At 34.6% G+C, this 26131-nt stretch overlaps 4 protein-coding genes across 11 annotated transcripts in view; 2 read left to right on the forward strand and 2 right to left on the reverse strand.

Moving 5' to 3' along the window:
• The window catches only part of LOC129748337 (aminopeptidase Ey-like), a 32627-nt gene extending 9355 nt beyond the window's left edge, over positions 1-23272 (forward strand). For all 7 annotated transcript variants that reach the window (XM_055742914.1, XM_055742905.1, XM_055742922.1 and 4 more), the window contains exons 3-9: positions 6423-7147; positions 7209-7283; positions 9825-9905; positions 9964-10456; positions 10519-11110; positions 11173-11450; positions 22427-23272. In XM_055742914.1, coding sequence (XP_055598889.1) covers positions 6423-7147; positions 7209-7283; positions 9825-9905; positions 9964-10456; positions 10519-11110; positions 11173-11450; positions 22427-23188 — 3006 coding nt within the window. In that variant the 3' untranslated portion in view covers positions 23189-23272. The remainder of the gene's footprint in view (positions 1-6422; positions 7148-7208; positions 7284-9824; positions 9906-9963; positions 10457-10518; positions 11111-11172; positions 11451-22426) is intronic.
• Positions 14326-22383, reverse strand: LOC129748367 (uncharacterized). Of its 2 annotated transcripts, none has more exons than XM_055742979.1 (3): positions 21582-22383; positions 15445-15825; positions 14326-15372 (listed from the first exon to the last, which is right to left on the reverse strand). In XM_055742979.1, exons 1-3 carry the CDS (start codon positions 21601-21603, stop codon positions 15119-15121), a joined length of 657 nt encoding a protein of 218 aa, XP_055598954.1. In that variant the 5' UTR covers positions 21604-22383; the 3' UTR covers positions 14326-15118. The 2 variants fall into 2 exon arrangements, with proteins under 2 accessions (XP_055598954.1, XP_055598946.1); XM_055742971.1 differs by lacking the exon at positions 21582-22383 and adding an exon at positions 15901-20040.
• Positions 17504-22418, forward strand: LOC129748383 (uncharacterized). Its single transcript, XM_055742990.1, has 4 exons — positions 17504-20617; positions 20687-20888; positions 20955-21124; positions 21192-22418. Exons 1-4 carry the CDS (start codon positions 20569-20571, stop codon positions 21437-21439), a joined length of 669 nt encoding a protein of 222 aa, XP_055598965.1. The 5' UTR covers positions 17504-20568; the 3' UTR covers positions 21440-22418.
• Positions 23157-23917, reverse strand: LOC129748389 (protein NATD1-like). Its single transcript, XM_055743002.1, has 2 exons — positions 23504-23917; positions 23157-23437 (listed from the first exon to the last, which is right to left on the reverse strand). The coding sequence occupies exons 1-2, from the start codon at positions 23750-23752 to the stop codon at positions 23324-23326; spliced, it is 363 nt and encodes a 120-aa protein (XP_055598977.1). The 5' UTR covers positions 23753-23917; the 3' UTR covers positions 23157-23323.
• Between the last annotated feature and the right edge of the window lie 2214 nt (positions 23918-26131).

The raw sequence follows: 26131 nt of genomic DNA on the forward strand, positions 1-26131 counted from the left end.
GTTTCAAACAAAAATAAAGTTGTATAATAACTTTTTTTTTAATTTTTCTATACAATTCGGAAAAATGTCTTGTTCTTTAGCATTCAAATATTGGCAACAAAATTTCAACCAAAACCTTGTGAAATATTTTTTATTTCTGAATATTGACGAAAATAACGAAACTTTAATAATAAAGCCTGAGTGAATGATTTTATTTTTTTTTTTAATTAGATGACATCAAAGTTGCTGACAAAAATTATTACCTTTTGTCTTCGACGTTTATCTGTGATATATTTTTCAGAAATTTGAAAGTAAATAATAAACATCGATAAATTAAGTATTTCATTTTTAATTCGCATTCCACATTACAAAAATTATAGTTTAGCTTTAGAAATCGTATCCCAATGATATCTAAATAAGATTAAAAATTATAAAAATCTGGAAAAAAAAATCTAGGATCAGATATGTAGATTTGAAGATAGTTGCTTAAAAATATGTAAAATTGAACATTTTTCTGTGATTTTGACAACCTTGCTCAACATCTCAATGGAATGATCCAATACTGAACTTCAATTTAAAAAAACGAGTTTGAGTTTTAACAGTTTGTAGGAAAAAAAATCTAGGCTTCGAGGACAAGTTTTAATTGTGGAATGAAATCACAAAAAGTGAAGACAGTGATTTCCTTAAATATTTATTTGTCACACTCTTAGTTATGATTGTGATAAGATCCGGAAGATTTTTAATTGGAAGTAATGAAAAATAGTGCCAACGGCTTCAACAAGTAAATTGTTAAAACGAATGTTCGCCAAGAAGTACTATTAAAAAATTGAGAGAATTTAAAAATGACAAATATTTTATGATGTACCTTTTCAATATCGGGTATTGAAAATGTCGTGTTGAATTTTCGTTTTTAAAACACGTGGATTATTTATTATTTATTTGGAGTTTTTGACCGTGAAGTCATACAGACTTAAAGTCTTAAAATTAAAAATTAACCTAAGTAACATACAATGTATCATTTTAAAATTAAGTTAAATCACGGATCGAACGTTTAAACATCGAATTTGATACGTTAAAGTCGAACAGGTGGGAAACTTCGTTGAAAGCATGACAGCATCGATGTAGTGGATGATTTTGGCTAAAACTCGTTCTGCTTCTTGGTAGCCAGAGAAAATTTTGATTGCGTAGTTGTCGAGCTGGAGCGTGCAAATTGAGAGAATGCAGCAGTTACGGGCAATCAATAACGTTTGTTAAGATGTCGTACACGAAGATCCGTTGCAAGTACGTCCTCCTATTACTCCCTGTCCCTGTCCCTGAGCGAATATTCGTATACAATTGATGCTCTAGTCCTGAAAAAACTTATGCATTTACACTTTCCGACATTCACTTCCATCCCATAATAATAATTTGTTCATATCTTCTTGAAGTGCAATGCAGTCCACTATCGAGTCAATGACTCTGTAAATTTTTAGGTCATCGGCGTACAGTAGTTTAGTCGAGTTGAGGTAGGTAGCTATGTCGTTTATGAAAAGCACAAAGATAAGCGGCCCTAGGTGACTACCTTGTGGAACACCGGATGGCATGTCGAATTCTGTAGAGTGTGTTCTTCGGATGTTTACGTAACCTTGGCGTTTTACCAGGTAGGAATGCAGCCATTTTATCATCCATGAAGGAAAACCGTAACGTTCGAGCTTTGTTGTTGCTGTGCTGTGTTGTACTTTGTCAAAAGCCTTAGCAAAATCGATATATATATATATATATATATATATATATATATATATATATATATATATATATATATATATATATATATATATATATATATATATATATATATATATATATATATATATATATATATATATATATATATATATATATATATATATATATATATATATATATATATATATATATATATATATATATATATATATATATATATATATATATATATATATATATATATATATATATATATATATATATATATATATATATATATATATATATATATATATATATATATATATATATATATATATATATATATATATATATATATATATATATATATATATATATATATATATATATATATATATATAGAATCAACTTGCATTTTTTTATTTGTTGCGGTGTGCAATTCATTTACATAGCACATCAGATTTGTCAGCGTTGATTTTTTCTTTACAAATCCGTGCTAGTATTCGGTGAGTATTGGTTTAGCTGCTGAATATAGCCTTTCGTATATCAGAAACTCGAGGACTTCGGAAAAGCAGCACAAGATTGCTCACCCCTGGTGTAATCAATTTTTTCCCACAGTGTGGGTGGGTTATAAAGCTATTTTAAAAGCCGAACGAAGTAGTTCCTACTGTGAAGAAGAAGAAATTTTATTTATTTAAAGAGGGGTTTAACCACGCAGGGTCATTCTCCCTCTGGAGAGGAAAAGGGAGCCATCCTGGCGTATGAATTAACCCCAAGATCTGGCCTTCCCGTACCGACTTGGGTCGAAAGACCCATCGCGAATTTATAACAACCAAGGGATGATTATCGGCAATAATACCAATGGAAGTAAGTTTAGCTCCGATTTTAACTTGCGACCCCTCTAAATAGTGAAAGGGTTTGACTTGTATGTGGCGAGAATTTGATGGGAATTTGGGAATACATTCTAGGAAAATTGGACGACGTTAAGCATCCAAAGAATCTAAAAAGTAACTTCGATAATCATACATATCAATTATCAAGGGATTCTAAGTCTGACTTGGAAGTGTAAAAATTCAAATTCAAATTTTTTTTTACAAAAATGTTAAATTTTCTCACTTTTATCATAGTTTACTTACTTACTTAATGATCCCGCGCCGATCCTCCGGTGCATAGGGCCGTGGTAAAAGACCTCCACTGTTGACGATCCGGAGCCAGCGTCTTCACCTGGTCCCAGTCAAGATTCTCGTCGACAGTTCGGATTTCAGCGGCTAGGCTTCGCCGCCACGAATTTCTGGGTCTGCCTCTTCTTCGATGACCTTCTGGATTCCAATCTAGCGCCTTTCTGCAAATCTCGTTTTCATCTTTTCGCAGCGTGTGCCCAATCCATCTCCACTTACGTTCCCGAATCTCGATTTCTAGCGCCCTTTGATGACACCGGCGATGTAATTCCTCATTCGAGATCCAGTTGCCAGGCCACCAAGCGCGGATGATATTCCGCAGGCAGCGGTTCACAAATACTTGCAGTTTTCGCGTCGTCACCGCATATGTGCACCAAGTTTCGCACCCGTACAGCAATACGGATTTGACGTTTGAGTTGAAGATTCGGATTTTAGTTCGTAGAGAGATCTGGCGTGACCGCCAGATGTTTCGGAGACTCGCAAACGCAAATCGGGCCTTTCTGATCCGGGTTTCGATGTCTTTCCTGGTACCACCATCAGGCGTTATCTGGCTACCAAGATACTGGAAGCACTCCACTTTCTCAACTTGTTGCCCAGCTACCATGAAACTGGAGGGATTTTCTGTGTTGATCTCCATCGACTTGGTCTTTCCAACATTGACTTTGAGACCTGCTGCCTTGGAACTTTCGGTGAGGTCGTCGAGTTTGCTCTGCATATCTGGTTGTGTTTGGGCTAGCAAAACAATATCGTCAGCCAGGTCAAGGTCGTTCAGTTGCTCCATTGTTGAAGGATTCCACGGCAATCCTCGGTTCGGTGCACAGTCAATCGATCCAATCAGAATCTCATCCATTACGATTAGAAAAAGTAGCGGTGATAGAATACATCCTTGTCTCACTCCAGCAGTTACCGGGATTGGTTCGGACAAGACACCGTCGTGCAAGACCTTGCACGAAAATGCCTCATACTGTGCTTCGATGAGATGGACTAGTTTCTCTGGGACCCCTCGTCGCCTTAGAGCCGCCCAGATGTTTTCATGGTTAAGTCGGTCGAATGCTTTTTCGAAATCAACGAACACCAGCAGAAGAGAGTCCTGGAATTCGTTGATTTGTTCCAGTATGATTCGTAGCGTTGTGATGTGGTCCACACATGATCGTCCGGATCGGAATCCAGCTTGTTGCCGTCGGAGTGTAGCATCTATTTTCTCCTGGATCCTGTTCAGAATCACTTTGCAGAGTACTTTGAGGGTTGTACAGATCAACGTTATGCCTCGCCAGTTACCGCACTCTGTCAGGTCTCCTTTCTTCGGGACCTTTACAAGGATACCCTGCATCCAGTCGGCCGGGAATGTTGCAGTATCCCAGATGTCAGCGAAAAGACGGTGCAACATTTGTGCTGATAGGGCAGGGTCGGCTTTCAGCATTTCAGCAGGGATGCAATCGATCCCAGGTGCTTTGTTGGATTTCATGTTTTTGATTGCCGCTTCTATTTCAGCCAGCGAGGGCGCTTCCGAGTTGACGCCATTAATGCGACTTACTGTTGGCGCTTCGAGCTGCGGGTTTTGTTGGCCATCGCTATTCGTGACTTGGAAGAGTTGTTCGAAGTGCTCAGTCCATCGTTTGAGCTGATCTGTTCGATCGGTCAATAACTGACCTGCTCGGTCTTTCAGCGGCATTCTTGCATTAGTCCTTGCACCACTGAGGCGGCGAGAAATGTCATAAAGTAATCGGATATCTCCATTGGCGGCGGCTCTTTCTCCCTCTTCGGCTAGGGAGTTTGTCCAGGCTCTCTTGTCTCGTCTACAAGCTCGTTTAACTGCCTTTTCCAGCTCCGCATATCGTAAGCGGGCGGCTGCTTTGGCTGACCCGGTACATGCCTGCTCAATTCCGACTTTCGCCTTTCTCCGATCATCGACCATCCTCCAAGTTTCATCCGACATCCATTCACTCCTTCTTCCACAAACTTTACCGAGAGTACCATGGCTCGTCGTGATAAAGGCATTCTTGATTCCACACCACTGTTCTTCGACTGTTCCGTCTGTCGGCAGCTCCGAGGCTCGGGATTCTAGCTGTTCAACGTATGCCCTTTTCACCTCTGGATTCTCCAACCGGCGGACGTCGTATCGACACCCGACTTTCTCCTCGCGCCGTTGGACACGCGCAACTCTCAGTCGTATCTCGCCAAGGACGAGGTGATGGTCAGATGCAATGTCTGCGCTTCGTTTGTTGCGGACATCAAGAAGGCTCCTTCTCCATTTTCGGCTGATGCAGATGTGGTCAATTTGATTTTCTGTTCGGCCATCTCGGGATACCCAAGTGACCTTATGTGCTGGTCGATGGGGGAAGAGCGATCCGCCGATCACCATGTTGTTGTTGCCACAAAATTCTACAAACAGCTCTCCGTTTTCGCTCATCTGTCCTAGGCCATGGCGCCCCATCTTTGCGTTGAAGTCGCCCAAATGGATTTGAATGTCACCCTTCGGAATTCTCTCAACCACGCTGTTCAGTTGACTGTAAAACTGCTCTTTCTCCTGCAAGTCGGCAACGTCAGTTGGCGCATAACACTGGACCATTGTAAGGTTTCTAACCCGTGTTCTGAATCTGGCTACGATTATTCTTTCGTTTATCGGTTCCCATCTAATGAGGGCCGCGTAGGCCTGCGGGCTTAACAGGAAACCAACTCCTCGTTCCCGAGTAGCATGTTCTCCTCGTATGCCAGAGTAAAGCAGGACTTGCCCGGATTGTGTCTTGTGTTCTCCAGTATTAGGCCAACGGACTTCGCTCAGTCCCAGAATTTCAAGCTTGAGGCGGCTAGCCTCTCTAGCAAGTTGTTCCAGTTTGCCTTGTTGGGCAAGGGTTAAAACATTCCAAGTTCCAATTCGTGTCCGTGTTTTCATGCTAAAAGTCGTCGCCAAAGTTCCAGGTCGGTCATTTCTTTCGGATTCCGTAACAATTTCAAATCGGGAACAGTAGGTTGTTAGCCTAAAGTCCCTATCCCGCGATGGGGCTGCCATCTTGGACTTAGCTGGCGGGAGCCGCATTTCATAAATTCAGCCGCTTGCTGCAAGACAGACGCTGTTTGAGCCGCCCCTGACCTGGAGAACAGACGCTCGGTTGTTGTTGCACGCCGCCCCTGACCTGGGGAACAGACGCGTGCGGCCACCTTCTCAGTCTGCATGCGACCAAAGCATCCACCGGGGTTGGGTACCCGATCTCCGCTTAGGTTACTCGCACCCCAGCCGGCACCGCGGGGAGGTAGAGATAGGAGTTGTGAATAAGAGGTGATATGACCACTATGGGGTCTCGTGTTGCACATTATCCACCGTTTACCAGCCTTTATCATAGTTTGATATTTTGTAAACGTAAGGTACATATGTATGAACGTATATTAAAAACTGGATCATATGCATACTATGAATATTACGAAATCTTGATTAATCCAACATATAGAACAGAATTCTCCCCATTTAACTTCCACCTGAATGGGAGAATCGTGATCTCTATCAGCAAAATCGACTAATAACATTTCCCTCCTCTTCCTCTCTCTCCCCTCCAACCACAGCACAAACCGAACATCACGCTGGAAGACTTCCTCAATCATCGGGCCTACCTGATCGACAAGCGATCGCGCATTCCGAAGCACATCATCCCGAAACACTACCGGCTGTTTCTGCACCCGGTATTCAACGAGTCGGACACGCCCTTCACCTACAGCGGCATTGTTTGGATCACGGTCACCTCGAAGCGACCCAATAACAAGCGGATCGAGCTGAACGTGAAAAATCTCGCCATCAAGCTGGAAGATGTGACGGTGCTGAAGAGTATCAGGTTGACCAATTTGGACTTTGATGAGGATTTGGATTGGGATCTGAGCGAGGAGGATATGCTGCCGTTTCGGATGAGGAGGCGAAGGCGTCGTCAGGCGGGTAATGACACAGTTGAGGTTGAGGAGGAGGTCGCTCCAAGCGTTTTGCAAACCGGCGGCCAGGGAGATGATAATGGAGGTGAAGTGGTGGATGGAGGAGATCCGGTGGAGGTTCAGGAAACTACGACCCAGGAGAATAAGGTGGAATACTATTTTCATCCGATATTTCCACCGGATGATTTTGTGACGATCAAGATCGTGGATTTGGAATTTGACGAATCGAACGAGAAGATGATCATCTACCTGGCGACGGAAATGAAACAGGACATTTACTACATTGTGAAGGTTAATTTCACCGGAAATATGACCAATGACAAGGGACTGTATTTTACTCATTATGAGGATGGCGAAGGAAGTCATAAGTGAGGTTTTATTGTTATACCTCTTGGTTGTAAATTTGTAACCGTTTTTTTTGTTTTTAAGGTTCATTGCTGCAACCATCTTAGAGCCCAATAATGCCAGAAGGCTTTATCCGTGCATGGATGATCACAATTTCAGGTAAAGGAATCCACAAAAGTATTTATCTAGGAATACTGATCACAGCTTGATCCTAAAACACATCTATCCAACAAAGCTACAGACTAATTGATTCCTCTAACTAAGGACCAAGATCTGTCAAGTGGTGGTGTAGAGTGCGTACACTTTGTACACTTCGAACAACCCCTTTTCCAAATCAAGGCTTGATGTTCTTATAGTGGTTCGAGTCCAGATCCAATAAAAACAGGGTATCAACTTTACCAACTTTACCACTGACTGTTAGGTAGTTTACTCAATAGATCGTCAGCCATCTCAAGTACTAGACATCATTTTTTCAATTTTTGTATTTGTTCTTCTCGGGAACATCCAGACGAGACTTGTCATCGGAAAATTTTTGGCTGGAGACTTGCCATGTGCCTGGCAAAAGTCAGTTTTACACTCCATTGCGATTTGTTTTTAACTTCAACCCCGCTAGCGGTAGAACTATTTTGAGCACGATTTGGGCACCTATTTTATTTATCTTATGGACAGCTTTTCTACCTTGTTGAAATTTTCGGATACAGCTTGACTAAACCTCTCACATTTTTTACCGCCATGGAATCAACTTTTTGTCATTTTTTTTTATTTGGTAAATTTCGTCATTTTTGTCATATTTGATATAGCGGTCATTTTTTTCACTTTTGTTATTTTTGTCATTAAGTCATTTTTGTCATTTTTGCCATTTTTTCCATTTTTGAAATTTTTGTCATTTTTTCATTTTTGTCATTATTATTTTCATAATTTTTGTAATTTTTGTCATTTTGGTCATTTTAATCATGTTGTAATTTTTGTCATTTTCGTCATTTTTGTTATTTTTGTCTTTTTTTGTAATTTTTGTAATTTTTGTCATTTTTCTCATTTTTATCATTTTTATCATTTTTGTCAATTTTGTTATTTTTGTCATGTTTAGCATTTTTGATTTTTTTGTCATTTTTGTCATTTTGGTCATTTTTAACATTTTTGTCATTTTTGTAATTTTTGAATTTTTTTGTCATTTTTGTAATTTTTGAATTTTTTGTCATTTTTGTCATTTTTGACATTTTTGCCATTTTTGTCATTTTTGTCATTTTGATCGTTTTTGTCATTTTGGCCTTTTTGAAAGTTTTGTCAGTTTTGTCAATTTTGTCGTTTATGTCATTTTTGTCTTTTTTGTCATTTTGGTCAGTTTTGTCATTTTTGTCATTTTTCTAATTTTTGTCATTCTTGTCATTTTTGTAATTTTTATCATTTTTGTCATGTTTAGCATTTTTGACATTTTTGACATTTTTGTCATTTTTGTCATTTTGGTCATTTTTAACATTTTTGTCATTTTTGTCATTTTTGTCATTTTGGTCATTCTTGTCATTCTTGTCATTTTTGTCATTTTTGTCATTTTTGTCATTTTTGTCGTTTTTGTCATTTTTGTCATTTTTGTCATTTTTGTCATTTTTGTCATTTTTGTCATTTTTGTCATTTTTGTCATTTTTGTCATTTTTGTCATTTTTGTCATTTTTGTCATTTTTGTCATTTTTGTCATTTTTGTCATTTTTGTCATTTTTGTCATTTTTGTCATTTTTGTCATTTTTGTCATTTTTGTCATTTTTGTAATATTGTCATTTTTGCCAATTTTTACATTGTTGCCATTCCTGTAATTTTTTGCGGTTGTTAAAATTATTTGTGATTTTGGTCATATTTATAATTTTTGTCATTTGTCTAATTTTTGTCATTTTTGTCATTTTTCTCATTCTCATTTTTTTCCATTTGTGTAATTTTTTGTATTTTTTCAATTTTTATCATTTTTGACATTCTTGAAATTTTTGTGATATTCTTCATTTTAGTCAATTTAGTTATTTTATTCTTATTTTTGCCATTTTTCTGATTTTTGTAATTTTGTCATTTTTGCCATTTTTGCTAATTTCGTCAATTTGGTAATTTTTTAACTTTTAATTTTGTTGTTGTCATTTTTGTAGTTTTTTGTCGTTTTAAAATTTTAGAAATTATTATTATTTTGGTATTTTTAATTTCTAATTTTATTCTTTTTTGCTTATTTTAGCATTTTGTCAATTTTAGCATTTTTTTTTTTTTTGTGTCAATGGTGTCAGTTTAGTCTACTTCTGTTATTTTCGAATTAGAATATTTTTTTTAAATTTTGTTTGTATTGTTATTATTTTTTTGTTTTTGCAATTTTTTTTTTCTAATTTTTCGGACCTATCGCTCGACATTAGCATTTCTGCGTCATTTCATAATTTTGAATTTACAAATCAACCGTTTGGTTTGATGAACGGTTCGGATGTGTTCCAACGAGAAATGGATCATGAATTGGGAAGAGTATAAACACAGTACGACAATATTGTTTTAGTTAGAAATAGAAATTCATCCATTCAGATCTATTTGAAATGTATCCGGACCGTTTTCTAAACCAAACGGTTGGCTTTGAAATTCAAACGGATTTGGATTTCAAAAGACACTCTTTTCGGTTGAATTTTAGATCAAGGCACTGACAAAATCAAGGATTTACTGATGAAATCGAATGTACTTTTTCAGATCACCCTTCGAGATCAACATTGCTAGGCGAACTCACATGAACACTGCGTCCAGTATGAACTTAGAGATGGTGGAACCTATGTGAGTTTTCTTAACTTTCCAGTTTGGAACACCTTAATTAAACATTCTCTTTTTCTAGGGAAACCGATGGCTTCGTGGTCGACACCTACAACACGACCGGTATGGTTCGAGCTTCCGAGATTGGATTCATCATTACGGACATGACTCCGGAGCGCTATCGGCTGACGGATAAGGTGGACCTGTTGGCCTACACCCGCAACCGGTACGACAACTACATGAAAGAGGTGACGGTGGAAATTTTCGCCGCGGTCATGAATGTTTACGAAAAGTACATGAAGCTGAACTACCCTTACGAGACGATTCAATACGTCACGATCCCCAATGCGGACATTGAGGTGCGGGAGATCAAGGAGGGAATGATTTTGTCTAGCGAGAAGCGACTGATCCATGACGATGCGTATTTCCCGACGCCCGAAGGGACGCTGCTGAGGATCGTTTCGAATGAATTGGCTAAGCTGTGGATCCATAACTTGGCGGACTACAAGAATAAGGAAGTGTACTGGTTGCACGAATCGATTCCGCTTTATCTGGAGGCGATCGCTCTGAGGAATGTGAGTTTTCTTCATTCTAGGTTTTCCAATCCGAAAAATAATATTCTTAAGTTCTTCAACAGCTCAACAACAATTCGTTCGTGATGGATGACTTCCTCTTGGAGGGGAAGCTAACGGCCATGCAGGAAGAGATCAACACCCGCACTTCACCGCTGAATGTGCAGACCAACCATTGGGAGGAGGATTCACATTTCGAGTTGGTTCGCTTCAAGGGTCTAACGCTGCTAAGGATGATGAACTACACTCTTGGGGAGACTACTTTCGATGCCTTTTTGCGGGAATATTTCATCCAACGGATGAACAATGATTCGATCGACATCATTGAGATCTTGAATAGTTACGGGCGCCATACGGATGGAACGATCAACAGTTTCCTGCACAGTTGGACCAACTTTGAAAAGTATCCGATCATCAACATCCGGAGGAACAATATGAGCGGGAACTTTGAGCTGCGCCAGAGGATGATCCCGTTCGAGGAGGAAATCAGCGAGCAGATTTGGACCATTCCGGTGACCTTTATCAACGACACGAACCAGCAGCTGTTCTCGGAGAAGGTTCGCTGGCTGGTGGACTCGGACAATCTACTGACTATCGAAACCAGCTGCGAGATGATCACCAACAATACCTGGGTCATTGTGAATCCCAGTGGAATTGGTGAGCGGTATTTCTTGAAACAATTTTTCAAACCTAAGTCAAGACTTATTTTTTGTTTAAAGGATACTATCGGGTGAACTACGAGCAGGCCCACTGGACCAAGTTGGCCCATGTGTTGAACGCAAATTTCAAGAGTCTGCCGTACAGCACCCTGACGACATTGGTGGACGATGCGCTGAATTTGGCTCGGCTCGGTTTGCTGGACTACTCGGTGGCGTTCAATGTGATTGCCTTCCTGAGGAAAAACGATGAACTCTACCAGCCGTGGAAGAGCGCGTTGGATAATCTGAAGTTCCTGTACGAAGCCCTGCAGGATCATCCCAGTTATGGGGCCGTTGAGGTAGGAAGATACTGAAAGTAATCTAAATTTCTTTTTTTCTCTAAACCAACAGTATTGAAACATTCTATTCGATTCAAATATTTATTCAAAATTTCAGAATGAACTTAGTTTTTCCAATTTTTTTTATAATGAAAATGGGTAATTGACGAATGAAATTTTTGTCATTTTGACCTTTTTGTATTTTTTTTTTAATTTTTTGTAATTTTTGTTATTTTTCACATTAATGCCATTTTTGTCATTCTTGTCACTTTTTTATGTTTTACTTCTGTCAATTTTTGTAATTTTTTTCCATTGTTGGCACTTTTGTAATTTTTATCTTTTTTGTCAGTTTTAGTCATTTTTATCAATTTTGACATTTTTGACAATTCTTCATTTTTTGACGTTTCTGTAATTTTTGTCATTTTAATAAAGTTGTTTTCATTTTTGTTATTTTGTCATTTTTATCGTTTTTTTTCATGTTTGACATTTTGTAATTTTTTGTTTCATCATTTTTATTATTGTTAACATTTTTGTCATTTTTGTCATTTTTATCATTTTTTCATATTTGTTAGTTTTCTCATTTTTTTTTTAAGTTTTGGTCATTTTAATCATTTTTGTGAACATTTTCGTAATTTTGTTTAAATTTTCGTCATATCTATCATTATTGTGATTTTTTGTCTTTTGGTGCAACTTTTGTATTTTTCTGCCATCTTTGTCACTTTTGTCTATATGTATTTCAATTTTTGTCTTTCTTGTCTTTTTTTTTAAAGATTTGTCACTTTTGTAATTTTTATCATTTTTAGGATTTTTGTCATGATTCATGATTGGATTTTTTGACATTTTTATCACTATTTGCATGTTTGACATTTATGTAATTTCTGTATTTTTGTCATTTTTATAATTTTTGCCACATTTGTTATTTTTGTTTTTCTATGATCTTTGTAATACTTTTTTAATTTTTATTATTTTACTCATTTTTTATATTTTTGGACATTTTTTTTTATTTTTGTCATTTTTTTGAATTTTGACTCATTTCTTTGATATTATTGTATTTTTTTGTATTTTTTGTCATGTTTTTTAATTTTTGTCAGTTTGCTATTTTACAATTTTTATCATGTTTGACATTTTTGTTAATTTTGTCATTTTTATTATTATTGTTTTCTTTATCATTTTTATCACTTTCATACTTTTTTAAAAATGTTAGTAATTTTTTTTTCTATTTCTATCTTTTTCGTAATTTTTGTCTTTTTTTGTCATTTTTTTTATTACTGTCATTTTCTAATTTTGGTTATTTTTGTCATATTAGAAATTTTTTATCAATTTTTGCCTTTTTTTTATTTTTGTTGTTTTGTCATTTTTATAATTTTTTTTTAGCAATTTTCATAATTTTTGTCATTTCTTACATTTTTGTCCTAATCAATTTGTGTCATTTTTGTATTTTTTTTTTTTGTCAATTTGGTTATTTTTTCATTTTTGCCATTTTTATCATTTTTGTCATTTTTTGTCAGTTATGGGATTTTTGTTCTTTCTTGTCGTTTTTGTTATTTTAGTCATTTTTATTATTTTTGTCATTTTTTTGGCTGAATTTTTTGTAATTTTTATCGTTTTTTGCATGTTTGACCATTTTTGTAATTTTTATAATTTTTATAATTTTTGCCACTTTTGTAATTTTTGTTTTTATAATCTTGTAATTTTAGTAATTTTTTTTATTTTTGTTATTTCTTTTATTTTAGTTAAATTTAATATTTTTGGTCATTTTGTTATTTTTTTCAATTTTGTAGATTTTGTCTCTTTTTTTAATTTTTTTAATTTTTGTTATTTTTTTTAAATTTTTGTCATTGTTGCCAAGTTTTTAATTTTGTATTTTTTAAATATTTGTCAGTTTTGTTATTTCGTCATTTTTGTCATGTTTGACATTTTTGTTATTTTTATCATTTTTGCCACACTTGTATTTATTTTAAATTTTATTATTTTTTAGTTTGTTGTCTGTTTCCCTTCGTCCATGTCTTTTTTTATCATTTTTATCATTTTTGTTGTTTTTTTTCGAAATTTTTTTCAATTTAGTATTTTCTTTTCTTTCATTTTTGTCAATTTTGCCATTTTTATCATTTTATTCATTTTTTTATTTAATTTTTGTCATTTTTGTTTTTTTTGTAGTTTTTGTCATTTTTGTCAATTTTTTTTAAAGTTTATCATATATTTTTTTCATTTTCAAAATTTTTGTCATTTTTACCACTTTTTCCATGTTTGACATTTTTTCCATTTTTCTCATTTTTTTTGTTAATTTTGTTTTTTTTTTTGTAGTTTTTTCTATTTCAATCTTTTTTGTCATATTTTGTTGTTTTTGTAATTTTTTCATGTCTGATTTGTTGTAATTTTTATCACTTTTTGCATTTTTGATATTTTTGTAATTTTTGTCATTTTTATAATTTTTGCCACTTTTGTGTAATTTTTGTTTCGTATAATCTTTTTAATTTTTGACTTTATTTTTATCTTTTTTATTTTTCAGTCTTTTTTATATTTTAGAAATTTTTTCATATTTGTAAATTTTGACCCATTTTTTTTTATTTTTGTAACTGTTTAGATTTTTTTAATTTTTTTTTCATTATTTACATTTTTGTCATTTTTTTTTTATTTTTGTCAGTTTTGTTATTTCGCCATTTTTTCATGTGAGTGATTTTTTTATTTTGGACATTAATATCATTTTTGTCATTTTTATCGTTTTTGTCACTTTTGTAATTTTTTAAAATTTTAGTAATATTCTTTTCTTTTTTTGTTTTTTTTGTCCTTTAATTTTGGTAATTTTTCTATTTTTGTCATTTTTTTTATTTTTGTCATTTCTTTTTAAATTTTAATCAGTTTTGTTATTTTTGAAAGTTATATCAACTTTGTCTGTTTTGTGTTTTTTTTTCATTTTTGTCTTTTTTGGCATTTCAGTCTTTTTTGTCATTCTTTGTAATTTTTGTCATTTCTTCCATTTATGTAATTTTTTTTATTTAATTTGTGTCATTTTTGTATGTTGTTTTGTAATGTTTGTCATTTTTATAATTTTTGTGAATTTAGTTTTTTATGGCTTATTTTTGTCATTTTGATGAATTTTGTCAGTTTGATCATTTTTGATATTTTGACATTTTTTTGTTATTGTTGTTAATTTCTTTTGTCTTTAATTTTTATTTTTTCATTATTTAAATTGCTGTTATTTTTCATTTGTGTGATTTTCGACATTTTTATTTTTTTTTTCTATTTTGTCATTTTTGTCATTTTTATTATGTTGGACGTTTTTGTAACATTGGTTATTTTTGTCATTTCTTTGATTTTTTTAATGTAATTTTTACCATCTTTTTTTTCTTAAATTTGTTTCTTTTCTTTTATTGTTATTTTTGGCATTTTTGGCATTTATATCATTTTTGTTTTTTTTTTTTGTCATTTTTGTTAATTTTGTATTTTTATTTGTCATTTCCATCATTTTTTACATTTTTGTATTTTTACTATTTTTGTCTGTGATTATTTTTGGGAATTTTTAAAATTTGGCAATGCATTTCATCTCTGAGTGTAAGGAATATTCAAAAAACGATTTATAAAAAAAAATCCTTTAAAATCCACGGGGTTCATTCCAATCGTGTTTCTCTTTAAATTTTAATTTCAAATTTAAACAACAATAAATCCTTAGTTTGAAGTGCTTTGATCAATTACTGATTTTCCGAGGCTTTGTACGTACAGTTGTTGATTCGGTAAACGGGATCCAGGAATGTTTGCAACGCGAGGTCGCCCCCATTTGTCGGAGCACCGCAGCTGGAAATCTTCTGCTGAAAGCAAGATCGAACGATATCCAAATTCGCACAACTTATTTCTAAAGGTGACGGATGGGCCGGCTCGATGGCACAATCGAAGGTAATTTGTCCCAACTCACTAAGACACTGGGCATATTCGGGTTTGACTAATTCTTTGGAAAAAAAAAATGGTAAAAAAAAAGTTTTCAGAATCTTGGGAGTATTAATTGACGACTAACTCTTACCAACTAAATATTCTGCCTCATTTTCGCACAGTTTTTTCACTATCTCGCCGAAAACTTTGTTGACCAAGAATTTAGCCCGATTTATGTCGACTCCTGCCAGACACATAGCGATGCCCTCCAGTGGACGGTCGAAGCATTTCATCCACTCGCTGGATCTGGGACAATACTTTTGGACTTGTTTCATTCTGTTCTCGGTTGTCGGTTCTAGCTCCAAATCTTCTTGGTCCAGTGCTTGATTGATGCATTTTTCCAGTGGAATGTATCCATTTCTAAGGTGCTTTTCGTATCCGTTTGCCGAAGCACTGTGCTTAAAGCACCATGACCTCAGGTAATTGATTCTCGGTTTAAACGGTGGATCAGCGTGAGCAACTGCCAAAATGTCTGAGAAAAATAATCGGAATTTTTCAAAAGTTTAATGCAAGTTTAATTATTTCACTTTAGAAAAAAAAACCTCACATGAAACAGTTAACAATACAGCGAATTTTCCGACCATTTCGTTTGAGTAGCACTACGATACTATGCAAATTTCCAACAACTTTTCATTACTATATTGACTATATGACGTTCTGTACGAACTTCTAGTACTTCAACCGCACGCGATTGACGCCGTTTTGTTGATTGAAATCTTATAAAAATAACATACGTGTGACAATTATCATTTTATCCGATACAAAGCGTTCCGGAACAAGATGATTATTAGGTACCTACGATATTCTATTCAGTGCGAAATCTAGAAACAGAGGTGTTGCCGAAGATAGATGCGCCGAAATTAAACGATTCCAAACGCGATGAATCCGTTTGAATTGACATAGGGTACAACAATGGCACAGTGGGAAGGAGTTTTCAGCTGGATTCAACTAATGGGTAACACATCGAATATTGGTGTAGGGGAGATGGGGGCATAATGGCCACCTTAACACGTTCGTCGCCACGTCACCCATATATGGGTGACGGCTCTCTTAAGCAAGGTTGCCGCTCAGTTCTGCCACGCGTTGTAAATCTGAAGCTCTCTCGCTTTACTTTCATGCTCTGAGATTTTTTTTGGGCGACGAACGTGTTAAGCAAAACGCGTATTTAATCATAGAGAACAGCTGTAATATGTTAATTACATCATTGTTTCGTATCCAGACACGCAAATAGTCTATGGCCTAATTGGATAAAACCTGGAAAAGTAGATAAAAACGTTTAAAAATGCATTTTAAAAAATTTTGCCGAAAGCTGAAAACCAGGCACTGTAAAGGCATAATGAGAAACCCTCCGAGGCAGTATGAGCACCATTAATGAAGGCATAATGAGCGTTTTCTGAAGGTGAATCTACTAGCGAATTCGACTCGATGAAGTCAACTGACTAATAGAGCTACAGCTAAACTTGCATCGTCTGACGATTTGGCCTATTGGTTAGATGTCTGAGAGGTAATCAGTAGGCTCGAGTTCGATTCCTGGTCGAGGTGATTTTTTTTTCATTTATCATTCATGATCATGATTGCACTAAACGGTGAGGCGTAGATTCATCAAACAAAGTAATAACAAAATAAACTAGATCTGTTTGTAGAATTCAAAGAATGAACACATGCTCATACATTATGTTTCTGGTGTTTTGTTTGACAGATGATGCTTTGATGCTATTAGCCGTATAATGTAACAATAAAAAAATCAATCATGAATGGTATGTGCAAAAAAAAATCCCCTCGAACAGGAATCGAACTCGAGTCTACTGATTACCTCTCCGACACCTTACCAGAAGGCCAAATCGACAGACGAAACAAGTCAAGCTGTAGCTCTATTATTTAGTTGACTTCATCGAGTTCAATTCGCTGCTAGATTACACAGCAGAAAATGCTCATTATGCCTTCATTGATAGTGCTCTGTTCGCCTCTAGTGAACAAATTAAAGTTAAAACGCGTTTTAAAACTGATTAAGGTGAAAAATCAAAAATTTTATGATGTTGAAAATTGAGAAACAATGTGTAGATCATGTTGCAGTGCGTACATTTCAGATCAAGATGATTTAAAGGTCATAAAAGCTTATTTTGTGGTGCTCAAAAATTTTTCGTCATTTGAGAACTTAGCTGGTTATTATTTAAAATTTCTGTAAATATGAAAAGGATATTTTTTTTGGTGAAAAATTAATACTATAGGTAGTACGAAACAAGTCCTTATGAAAATTCGTTTAAGAAAATACGTACTTATGTAGAAAAAAGGAGTGCTCATTATGCCCTGGGTGCTCGTTATGCCCTCATCTCCCCTAAATATCAATTAATTACTACGGGGAGGTAGTGTTTGAACAATAAATCGCCGAAATGTAGAATTCTATTCTCGTTATTTGATGACATCGCAACGATTCACAAAGCCGGTACTTGAAGTACCAACAGCTCGACGAATTGGTCGTTTAACTTAAAGATGACACCTTAGCGCTCTGTGACGTTTTGGATTAATAAACGACCCGGACGCGTTTCAACGAGTGATTAATCATGCCTTGGTATAATAGGGTGGTCAAGAACAAATGTTTCAGTTTATAGTATTTTTCCAATATTCATGATTGTAAACGAGTCAAAACTGACAAATTGTTAAAGGAGACTGGACAAAAATGATTGAAGCTTGGATATCGGATTAACGTGACTGTGCAATAAAAAGTTCGAAATGTCCCGTCGATGAGACAAGAAAAAAAATGGTGTTGTGCCAAAAAAATATACCGTGGAAGTTTACTCGAGTTTCTGAACAACCAGGAAATTGAATCGTTAGTTTTTGTTGTATTTTCTGTTGGAAAGCTCATAAGACTTACACATTTAATCTGCTATTAGTTTTTTTTTTCTTTTAAGGTAGATTTTCTTGGTTTTGATTCAAACACTGTTTTTTATCTCATCTAGATACACTAAGGTTGAAAGACGTGTCTAAAACCGGGTAAATCCGGAAAATTTAATCTAAAAACCTGTCAAACTCTGGGCATTCGATTTCAAAATATTCAACCCAAAATCCGGGCCAATATCCGGGGAAAGTTGGTCAAACTGCATTTTTAAGTAAAAACAAAAAAGAGAACACTTTCATTACTTTCATGATAAAAAAAAAAATGCTTTAAAAGTGTAGGAAGTCAATTTGAGTTTATTTGTTAAATTTCGTTAATAAAGTGAATAAATCCCATCCGGCCAAAATCCGGACTTTTTTCAACGAAATCCGGGCAATCAGGTCGAACCGAACATTTCTTAAATAATGTGTCTAATATTCGGGCAATCTGGCAAGCTCAATCTGCACTTAGGAAAGTTACATAATTTTTGTACAATTGATTTTCATATAGATTTTCACCTACATAGAAGTCACCTACAAATTACATTATATTTTAGTGAATTAACTTTATGTTTATAATATTTTGGTACAATCACTTGGTTGACATAAAAAATGCCTTTCCGCACAAAAAATTAGTCACCGTAGTTTTGGGTGTACTCGCGCTACACCAAATTTACCTCCTAATCACTCTTAACCACAAACCAGAAATGGTCAAAATTGAAAAAATTGGCAAAATTATCAAAATAATAGAAAGTGTCAAAATTTTACACATTGTCAAAATCGCCAGAATTGAAGAAAATGTCAAATTCAAAATGGTCTAAATTGCTAAAGTTATGAATATTTGACAATTTGGATAAAAATTGCAAAAATTGTCCAAACTGAAAAAAACTGTAAAAAATTGTGGAAATCTGACAAAAATTCAAATTTGTCAAACTGTTCAAATTGAAAATTGAAAATTATCAAAGTTGTCAAAATTGTTTCAATTAACAAAACTGCCAAAAGTTTGAAAAATGCTAAAAAAGATTTAAAAAATTTTGTCCTAATTTGTCAAAAGTGGAAAACATGCCGACATTTTTTAAGTTTTCAAAATTTGTAAAACTGTCAAAATAACAAAACAATTGAATATGGTATAAATGTCGAAATTGTCAATATAGTTCATATTGCCATAATTATCAAAGTTATCAAAATGATTAAAATTATCAAAGTTTTCCAAAAAAGAAACGAAAAAGTCACTTTTTCGTTACTAACTTCCATACAAACTTTGAATTTTTTGAATGCTACAGCCCATTTTAAATTCTAGAGTCACAAAAATGTGCACAGTTGTTGATGGGCCCAAAAGGAACCCAAACCTGCTGAATACTTTTATTGGTCCCATTCTGACCAGTCTACTGTCCACTTTTGATTCCGCTTCTCCCCCTTTTCACTAGTGCTGGTCCCATAACCTGTTGATGGAATCACTTTGGGCAGTAAAAAGAAAGGAGATACCTTCTTTTACGATGGTAGAATTCGGATCCACATTGTTTATACACTAACTCTAAACTATTCCCACGGTTACATATTATAAACTGTTTATTCCTGATAAAAACCACCATGCGTGTGTTGTTATTCTTCTCATCGATTGCTTCGATTTATAAAACTGTGAACATTTTCTTACTTGGCAAAATCATCAAAACTATTAAATAAAAATGTCAAAATTGTCAATATTTGTAGGTAAGTAAAATTTCCAAACATTTCTAAATTTTTAAAATTGTCAAAATTAAAAAAAAATTCAATTTTGTAGAAATTCTCAAAGTTTTCAAAACTATCAAATTTATTAGAAATTCATTTATTAGTCGTTTTGGTCAGTTTATTTTGAACTCGGTAAACCTTGTCATTAAAATTTCAACTGAGTTTTTTTTTTCAATTATTTTAGCAACCACCCTAGCGAGATACATAACCCAATTAAAGTTAAATAACCGTTAAATTTAGGTGTTAGATCGAAACATTTTGTAATAAGCATTAGAATTTCTCTCTTTTTTGCAGAACATTTTTTGGTTTCTATTGAAACATCAAAGTGTTTAGCCCGAAACCCTTTAACCGTCTTAATCGTAACTGTTCACTACTCCGAAAGTTTTGATTCAAGCCGGTCCAGTAGTTGGATTGCAGCTTTGATAGGCATATCTAAAAAGCAATAATATGGATATTTCACTCATTAATCAGCGACGGTACGCCGTCAATCGTCGGGAAAGTTTACAAATAATCTTACAAGGCATTTCTTACTTGGGTCAGTCTTTGAATCCATAGCCAGAGTAATTAATCAGATTGTATTGTGGTTGAGCTAGCTTTTTTTAAGGAAGAAACTGTGATGATTTCGATGCTAATAATCATTAAAGCGATAACAATCTGTCTTACCCGTAAGTAACGAATGTTATTTTGAAGAAAAAAATCTTTTAACGAAATATCAAATATTTGAAACTTCTCAGTGGCACTGCTTGGAATTTCAGCGGAAAATCCCATCCAGGAGTGGTGTGCAGCAATGGGAAATTCCAATGCAGCGATTCATTTTCAACGCCTCAATGAATCGAATGCTGGAACTAAGATGGTAAAATGCATCGTCAATAGCACAAACGAGGAGTTTCACCAAAAGAACCTCACGACGGAAATGAAGATGGCGGTGTTGAATAAGTATGACAGTTTAATAAATTTGTATCAATTGAATCACCTAAATTGTCTATTTTTAATATTTTTAAGGTATTGTACCGAATTGAAAGGAATTTTTCAGAAGTGTACCGATGATTTGCTGATATTCTTTGCAACCTGCATCGATGAAAACAACCTAGAAAAGGCAAAAACCTGCGTCACGGAATCAATTTCGAATGTTCTCGATATGATCTGTCAGAATCGAGTTGAAAAATTTGTCGGTTGTGTTATTGAAAATTGGCAATCAGTTTTCTTGAACAATTTGATAATAAATTTTTCATTCCGCAGAATTTTTACCACCGAGACATCCTGAATGTAGGACACCATTTTACAATATGCTGGTACAGTGTCCACGAAATATTATCGGTAATGACAAGCACGTTTCCCTGTTGGATCTTAACTGTTCCCAAATCCAAGCCCTCAAGAAATGTTTCCGAGAGAGCCTAGCACCTTGCAAACAGCTGGAGACATCTCTAGCACACTCTTTCAGCGATGCCTTGCTCGCACCACTCGTGCGCGCCAGGCAGTGTCAGTAAAGTTGATGAAGTTCAGCTCGATCCGGTTTGAAGGACCAAATGAAAAAAACACACCCCAGGCGCACGAATCTAACTTCAATGCTTCTTTACGCTGAAACTACGTTATTCTTAATCTATGAAATAAAGTGGCATGGTTACTTACATCCTTCGGGAAGGTTCTTCATGTTTTCAGCATGGCGTAATCGATACTCAGGTCCCTGGATGGTACACTAGCGCCATTGCATCAATCTAAAGACCAAGGTTGGTTCGACAATCAAAGTTGACGACAAATAGAGTTGAATCTGGTAACAACACTTTACACAAAGACACACAAGTTGTAGATCTTCACCAAGTAACGATTCACATGTCTAGATTTCAATACAGAATCATTTTGCACTTCTGAAATGACCTTTCACCGAGGACGGTTTGACAATCTACATCCTCACTTAGTTCTTCTTTTGAGTAAGTTTTGAAATCTTCAGTTCTTATTTCTTCTGTCTAAGGTGTTCAAGAATGTCTTAACGATGACCAATAGGGTCGTGGAAAGTTATTCACCGGTTTTCGTGGTACTCAGACTAGTTTAGCCAATTCCAGCAACCAGTCAGGCAGTACATATTCACAACTGAATGTCTTGTATTTTATAAATCTGTTTCGCTCCAAGCATTTCATATCCAGTAGCGTTGCTTCAAAATTCACAATGAGATAAACATCCACTCAACATCTCCGTCGTATTTTGTCGTATTTTGATAAGAACCGAAATTTCCGTTTACTGGGCAGGATTTCTGCTAAGAAATGTTTTTTTTTCGGATGAGTATCAGTGCTTCATTTTATAACTTGGTTGTTCTTTTTTTATCCTAGAAAGCAAAAAGAGAGAAAAGGAAGTGATTTTAGAGTTTTATGAAAAAAATCCATTCGATGCTATTTGTATTAAGACTCAAATTAAGAAATGCTTTATTTATTTGCAACAAAACTAGTTCTATATAAAATTACCACTTCTTCTTTCCACAGCACTTTCTCGAATATCTGGTGGTTGACAAGTACGAAACGCTCATCCGACCGAATCTTAAACGGGACCCTTCCTCGACTACCGAACCGGAACCGTCAGAATCCGTCGACATTCCCACGCCTAACCCATTGATCTCAACGCTGCTAATCGAATGGGCCTGCCAGCTGGGCGTTACCGCCTGCATCGAGGATCAGAAAACAATCTTCAGGGAAATTTTCCTAGAAAAGACACGCTCCCCATTCCACATTTCGGAGGAAGACCTGTTTCTGGCCACATGTACGGTCATCAAGTATAGTGGAGTTAATGAGTGGAAACTGATTAAAGATCGCTACCTGAATTCGGAAGACATCAACTTGCAGAAGATTTTGGTGCGAGCGCTGGGCTGTAGCCGAGAGATCAATCTTATCAATAAAAATTTAGCCCTTTTGAAGGATCCCAAGTTCAACATGTACACGCAGCACATTTTGGGCTCGATCGCCAACAATAAAATCGCACTGAAATATGCGCTGGATTGGCTGTTCAATGATTGGATCGACGCGCGAACATACCTGACGCTACAGGACATTTCGATTCTGCTGAGGAAGATCGCGACCGAGAATGAGTTCACCATGTACGAGCAGATCTTCTTCAAATACTCCTACACCTTCCAGACGATGGACAAGGAAATTCTCAAACGAATGCGTGACATGATCATGAAGCTGATCCGATGGAAGAAAGAAATTGGCCCAAAGATATACTATGACAAGTTTATTTTCGATGCTTGAAGCAATCTAAATAGTCCAACTTTGTTTCTAGTTGTAGTTTAAGGTAGATACTTACTAAGGGACAAATTAAATTCGTTAATGTTTCGCCACTGGTTTTTGTCTTTGGTTACCGATTTTCCCTGCCTTAGCCACAGTCTACTCAATTACTCGATCTTTGAATTGATCCTCGTTATCTTTGTAATATTTGTACGCAAAGTCACAGTGTATCTGGATCTTCAAATCCTTCTCAACCGCATATTGAAACGCTTTCTACAACAGGAAACAAAAATTACTCATAGACCAGAAAGAAAGCCAAACCCCTTTCCCAAAACTCACCTGCACCAACTTCCGTCCAACGCCTTTGCCCTGGAAAACAGCCGGCACTTCCGTATGGTCGAAGCTGATCCGACGTTTGCCCTTGTCCAGCCGATAGCTGAGGAACGCTTTCTGTCCCTGCAGTTTGGCCTGGAATTCGAACTCCGCTTCGTTGTGCTGGATCGGAAGCCCCTCGGAACTGAACTGTGCCCGGGCCAGCCGGGTAAAGGGCCGAGCACAGTTGGCGGCCAATATTCGCGATGGAATCATCGTTTAGATTCCGATTCCGCCGATCGACTTCGCGATTTACTACGCGACTTCTTCTTCTTCTTCTTCTCTGTGTGGTGTCCACCACCACCACATTCGAGTTCTTCCCTGAGAACTCTTGGACCGGTACTGAGCGACAAATTGTTATTACTCAACCGTAAAATGTAAACAACGTTTGAGAACCGTCCATTGATGAGGTGATATTGAAATTTCATGCATTTGGATCAGTTTTGAAGCGCGTTTTATGGACGACATTTTAAATGCTGTAAGATTTTCAACTGCCAGCATAACAAACGGATAGCAATAGCACTTAACTGAAAGGTTGTCTTATTCGCCAAAAATGAAAATGACTTCAGTATCTTGACAATTTTATATAGCAAGACAACAAAATATCCGTTTTAATAATAACAAAAATTCGAACGGTTTAGATAATGAAATGGTAAACAATTTCTAATATTTCAAATTTATCACTTTTTTTTCTTTCTGAATATTCATGTACAATTTCACTTTAGACTCTTTCATAAATTTTGCTAATTTTGTCAATTTTGTAATGTTTTTTTTAAATATTGTCAATTTTTGTTCATTTTGTCAATTTTGTCAATTTTTGTCAATTTTGTCAATTTTGTCAATTTTGTCAATTTTGCCAATTTTGTCAATTTTGTCAATTTTGTCAATTTTGTCAATTTTGTCAATTTTGTCAATTTTGTCAATTTTGTCAATTTTGTCAATTTTGTCAATTTTGTCAATTTTGTCAATTTTGTCAATTTTGTCAATTTTGTCAATTTTGTCAATTTTGTCAATTTTGTCAATTTTGTCAATTTTGTCAATTTTGTCAATTTTGTCAATTTTGTCAATTTTGTCAATTTTGTCAATTTTGTCAATTTTGTCAATTTTGCCAATTTTGTCAATTTTGTCCATTTTGTCAATTTTGTCAATTTTGTCAATTTTGTCAATTTTGTCAATTTTGTCAATTTTGTCAATTTTGTCAATTTTGTCAATTTTGTCAATTTTGTCAAATTTGTCAATTTTGTCAATTTTGTCAATTTTGTCAATTTTGTCAATTTTGTCAATTTTGTCAATTTTGTCAATTTTGCCAATTTTGTAAATTTTGTCCATTTTGTCAATTTTGTCAATTTTGTTAATTTTGTCAATTTTGTCAATTTTGTCAATTTTGTCAATTTTGTCAATTTTGTCAATTTTGTCAATTTTGTCAATTTTGTTAATTTTGTTAATTTTGTCAATTTTGTCAATTTTGTCAATTTTGTCAATTTTGTCAATTTTGTCAATTTTGTCAATTTTGTCAATTTTGTCAATTTTGTCAATTTTGTCAATTTTGTCAATTTTGTCAATTTTGTCAATTTTGTCAACTTTGTCAATTTTGTCAATTTTGTCAATTTTGTCAATTTTGTCAATTTTGTCAACTTTGTCAATTTTGTCAATTTTGTCAATTTTGTCAATTTTGTCAATTTTGTCAATTTTGTCAATTTTGTCAATTTTGTCAATTTTGTCAATTTTGTCAATTTTGTCAATTTTGTCAATTTTGTCAATTTTGTCAATTTTGTCAATTTTGTCAATTTTGTCAATTTTGTCAATTTTGTCAATTTTGTCAATTTTGTCAATTTTGTCAATTTTGTCAATTTTGTCAATTTTGTCAATTTTGTCAATTTTGTCAATTTTGTCAATTTTGTCAATTTTGTCAATTTTGTCAATTTTGTCAATTTTGTCAATTTTGTCAATTTTGTCAATTTTGTGAATTTTGTCAATTTTGTCAATTTTGTCAATTTTGTCAATTTTGTCAATTTTGTCAATTTTGTCAATTTTGTCAATTTTGTCAATTTTGTCAATTTTGTCAATTTTGTCAATTTTGTCAATTTTGTCAATTTTGTCAATTTTGTCAATTTTGTCAATTTCGTCAATTTCGTCAATTTTGTCAATTTTGTCAATTTTGTCAATTTTGTCAATTTTGTCAATTTTGTCAATTTTGTCAATTTTGTCAATTTTGTCAATTTTGTCAATTTTGTCAATTTTGTCAATTTTGTCAATTTTGTCAATATTGTCAATTTTGTCAATTTTGTCAATTTTGTCAATTTTGTCAATTTTGTCAATTTTGTCAATTTTGTCAATTTTGTCAATTTTGTCAATTTTGTCAATTTTGTCAATTTTGTCAATTTTGTCAATTTTGTCAATTTTGTCAATTTTGTCAATTTTGTCAATTTTGTCAATTTTGTCAATTTTGTCAATTTTGTCAATTTTGTCAATTTTGTCAATTTTGTCAATTTTGTCAATTTTGTCAATTTTGTCAATTTTGTCAATTTTGTCAATTTTGTCAATTTTGTCAATTTTGTCAATTTTGTCAATTTTGTCAATTTTGTCAATTTTGTC

Source organism: Uranotaenia lowii, chromosome 1 (assembly GCF_029784155.1).
Source record: "Uranotaenia lowii strain MFRU-FL chromosome 1, ASM2978415v1, whole genome shotgun sequence".
NCBI lineage: Eukaryota > Metazoa > Arthropoda > Insecta > Diptera > Culicidae > Uranotaenia > Uranotaenia lowii.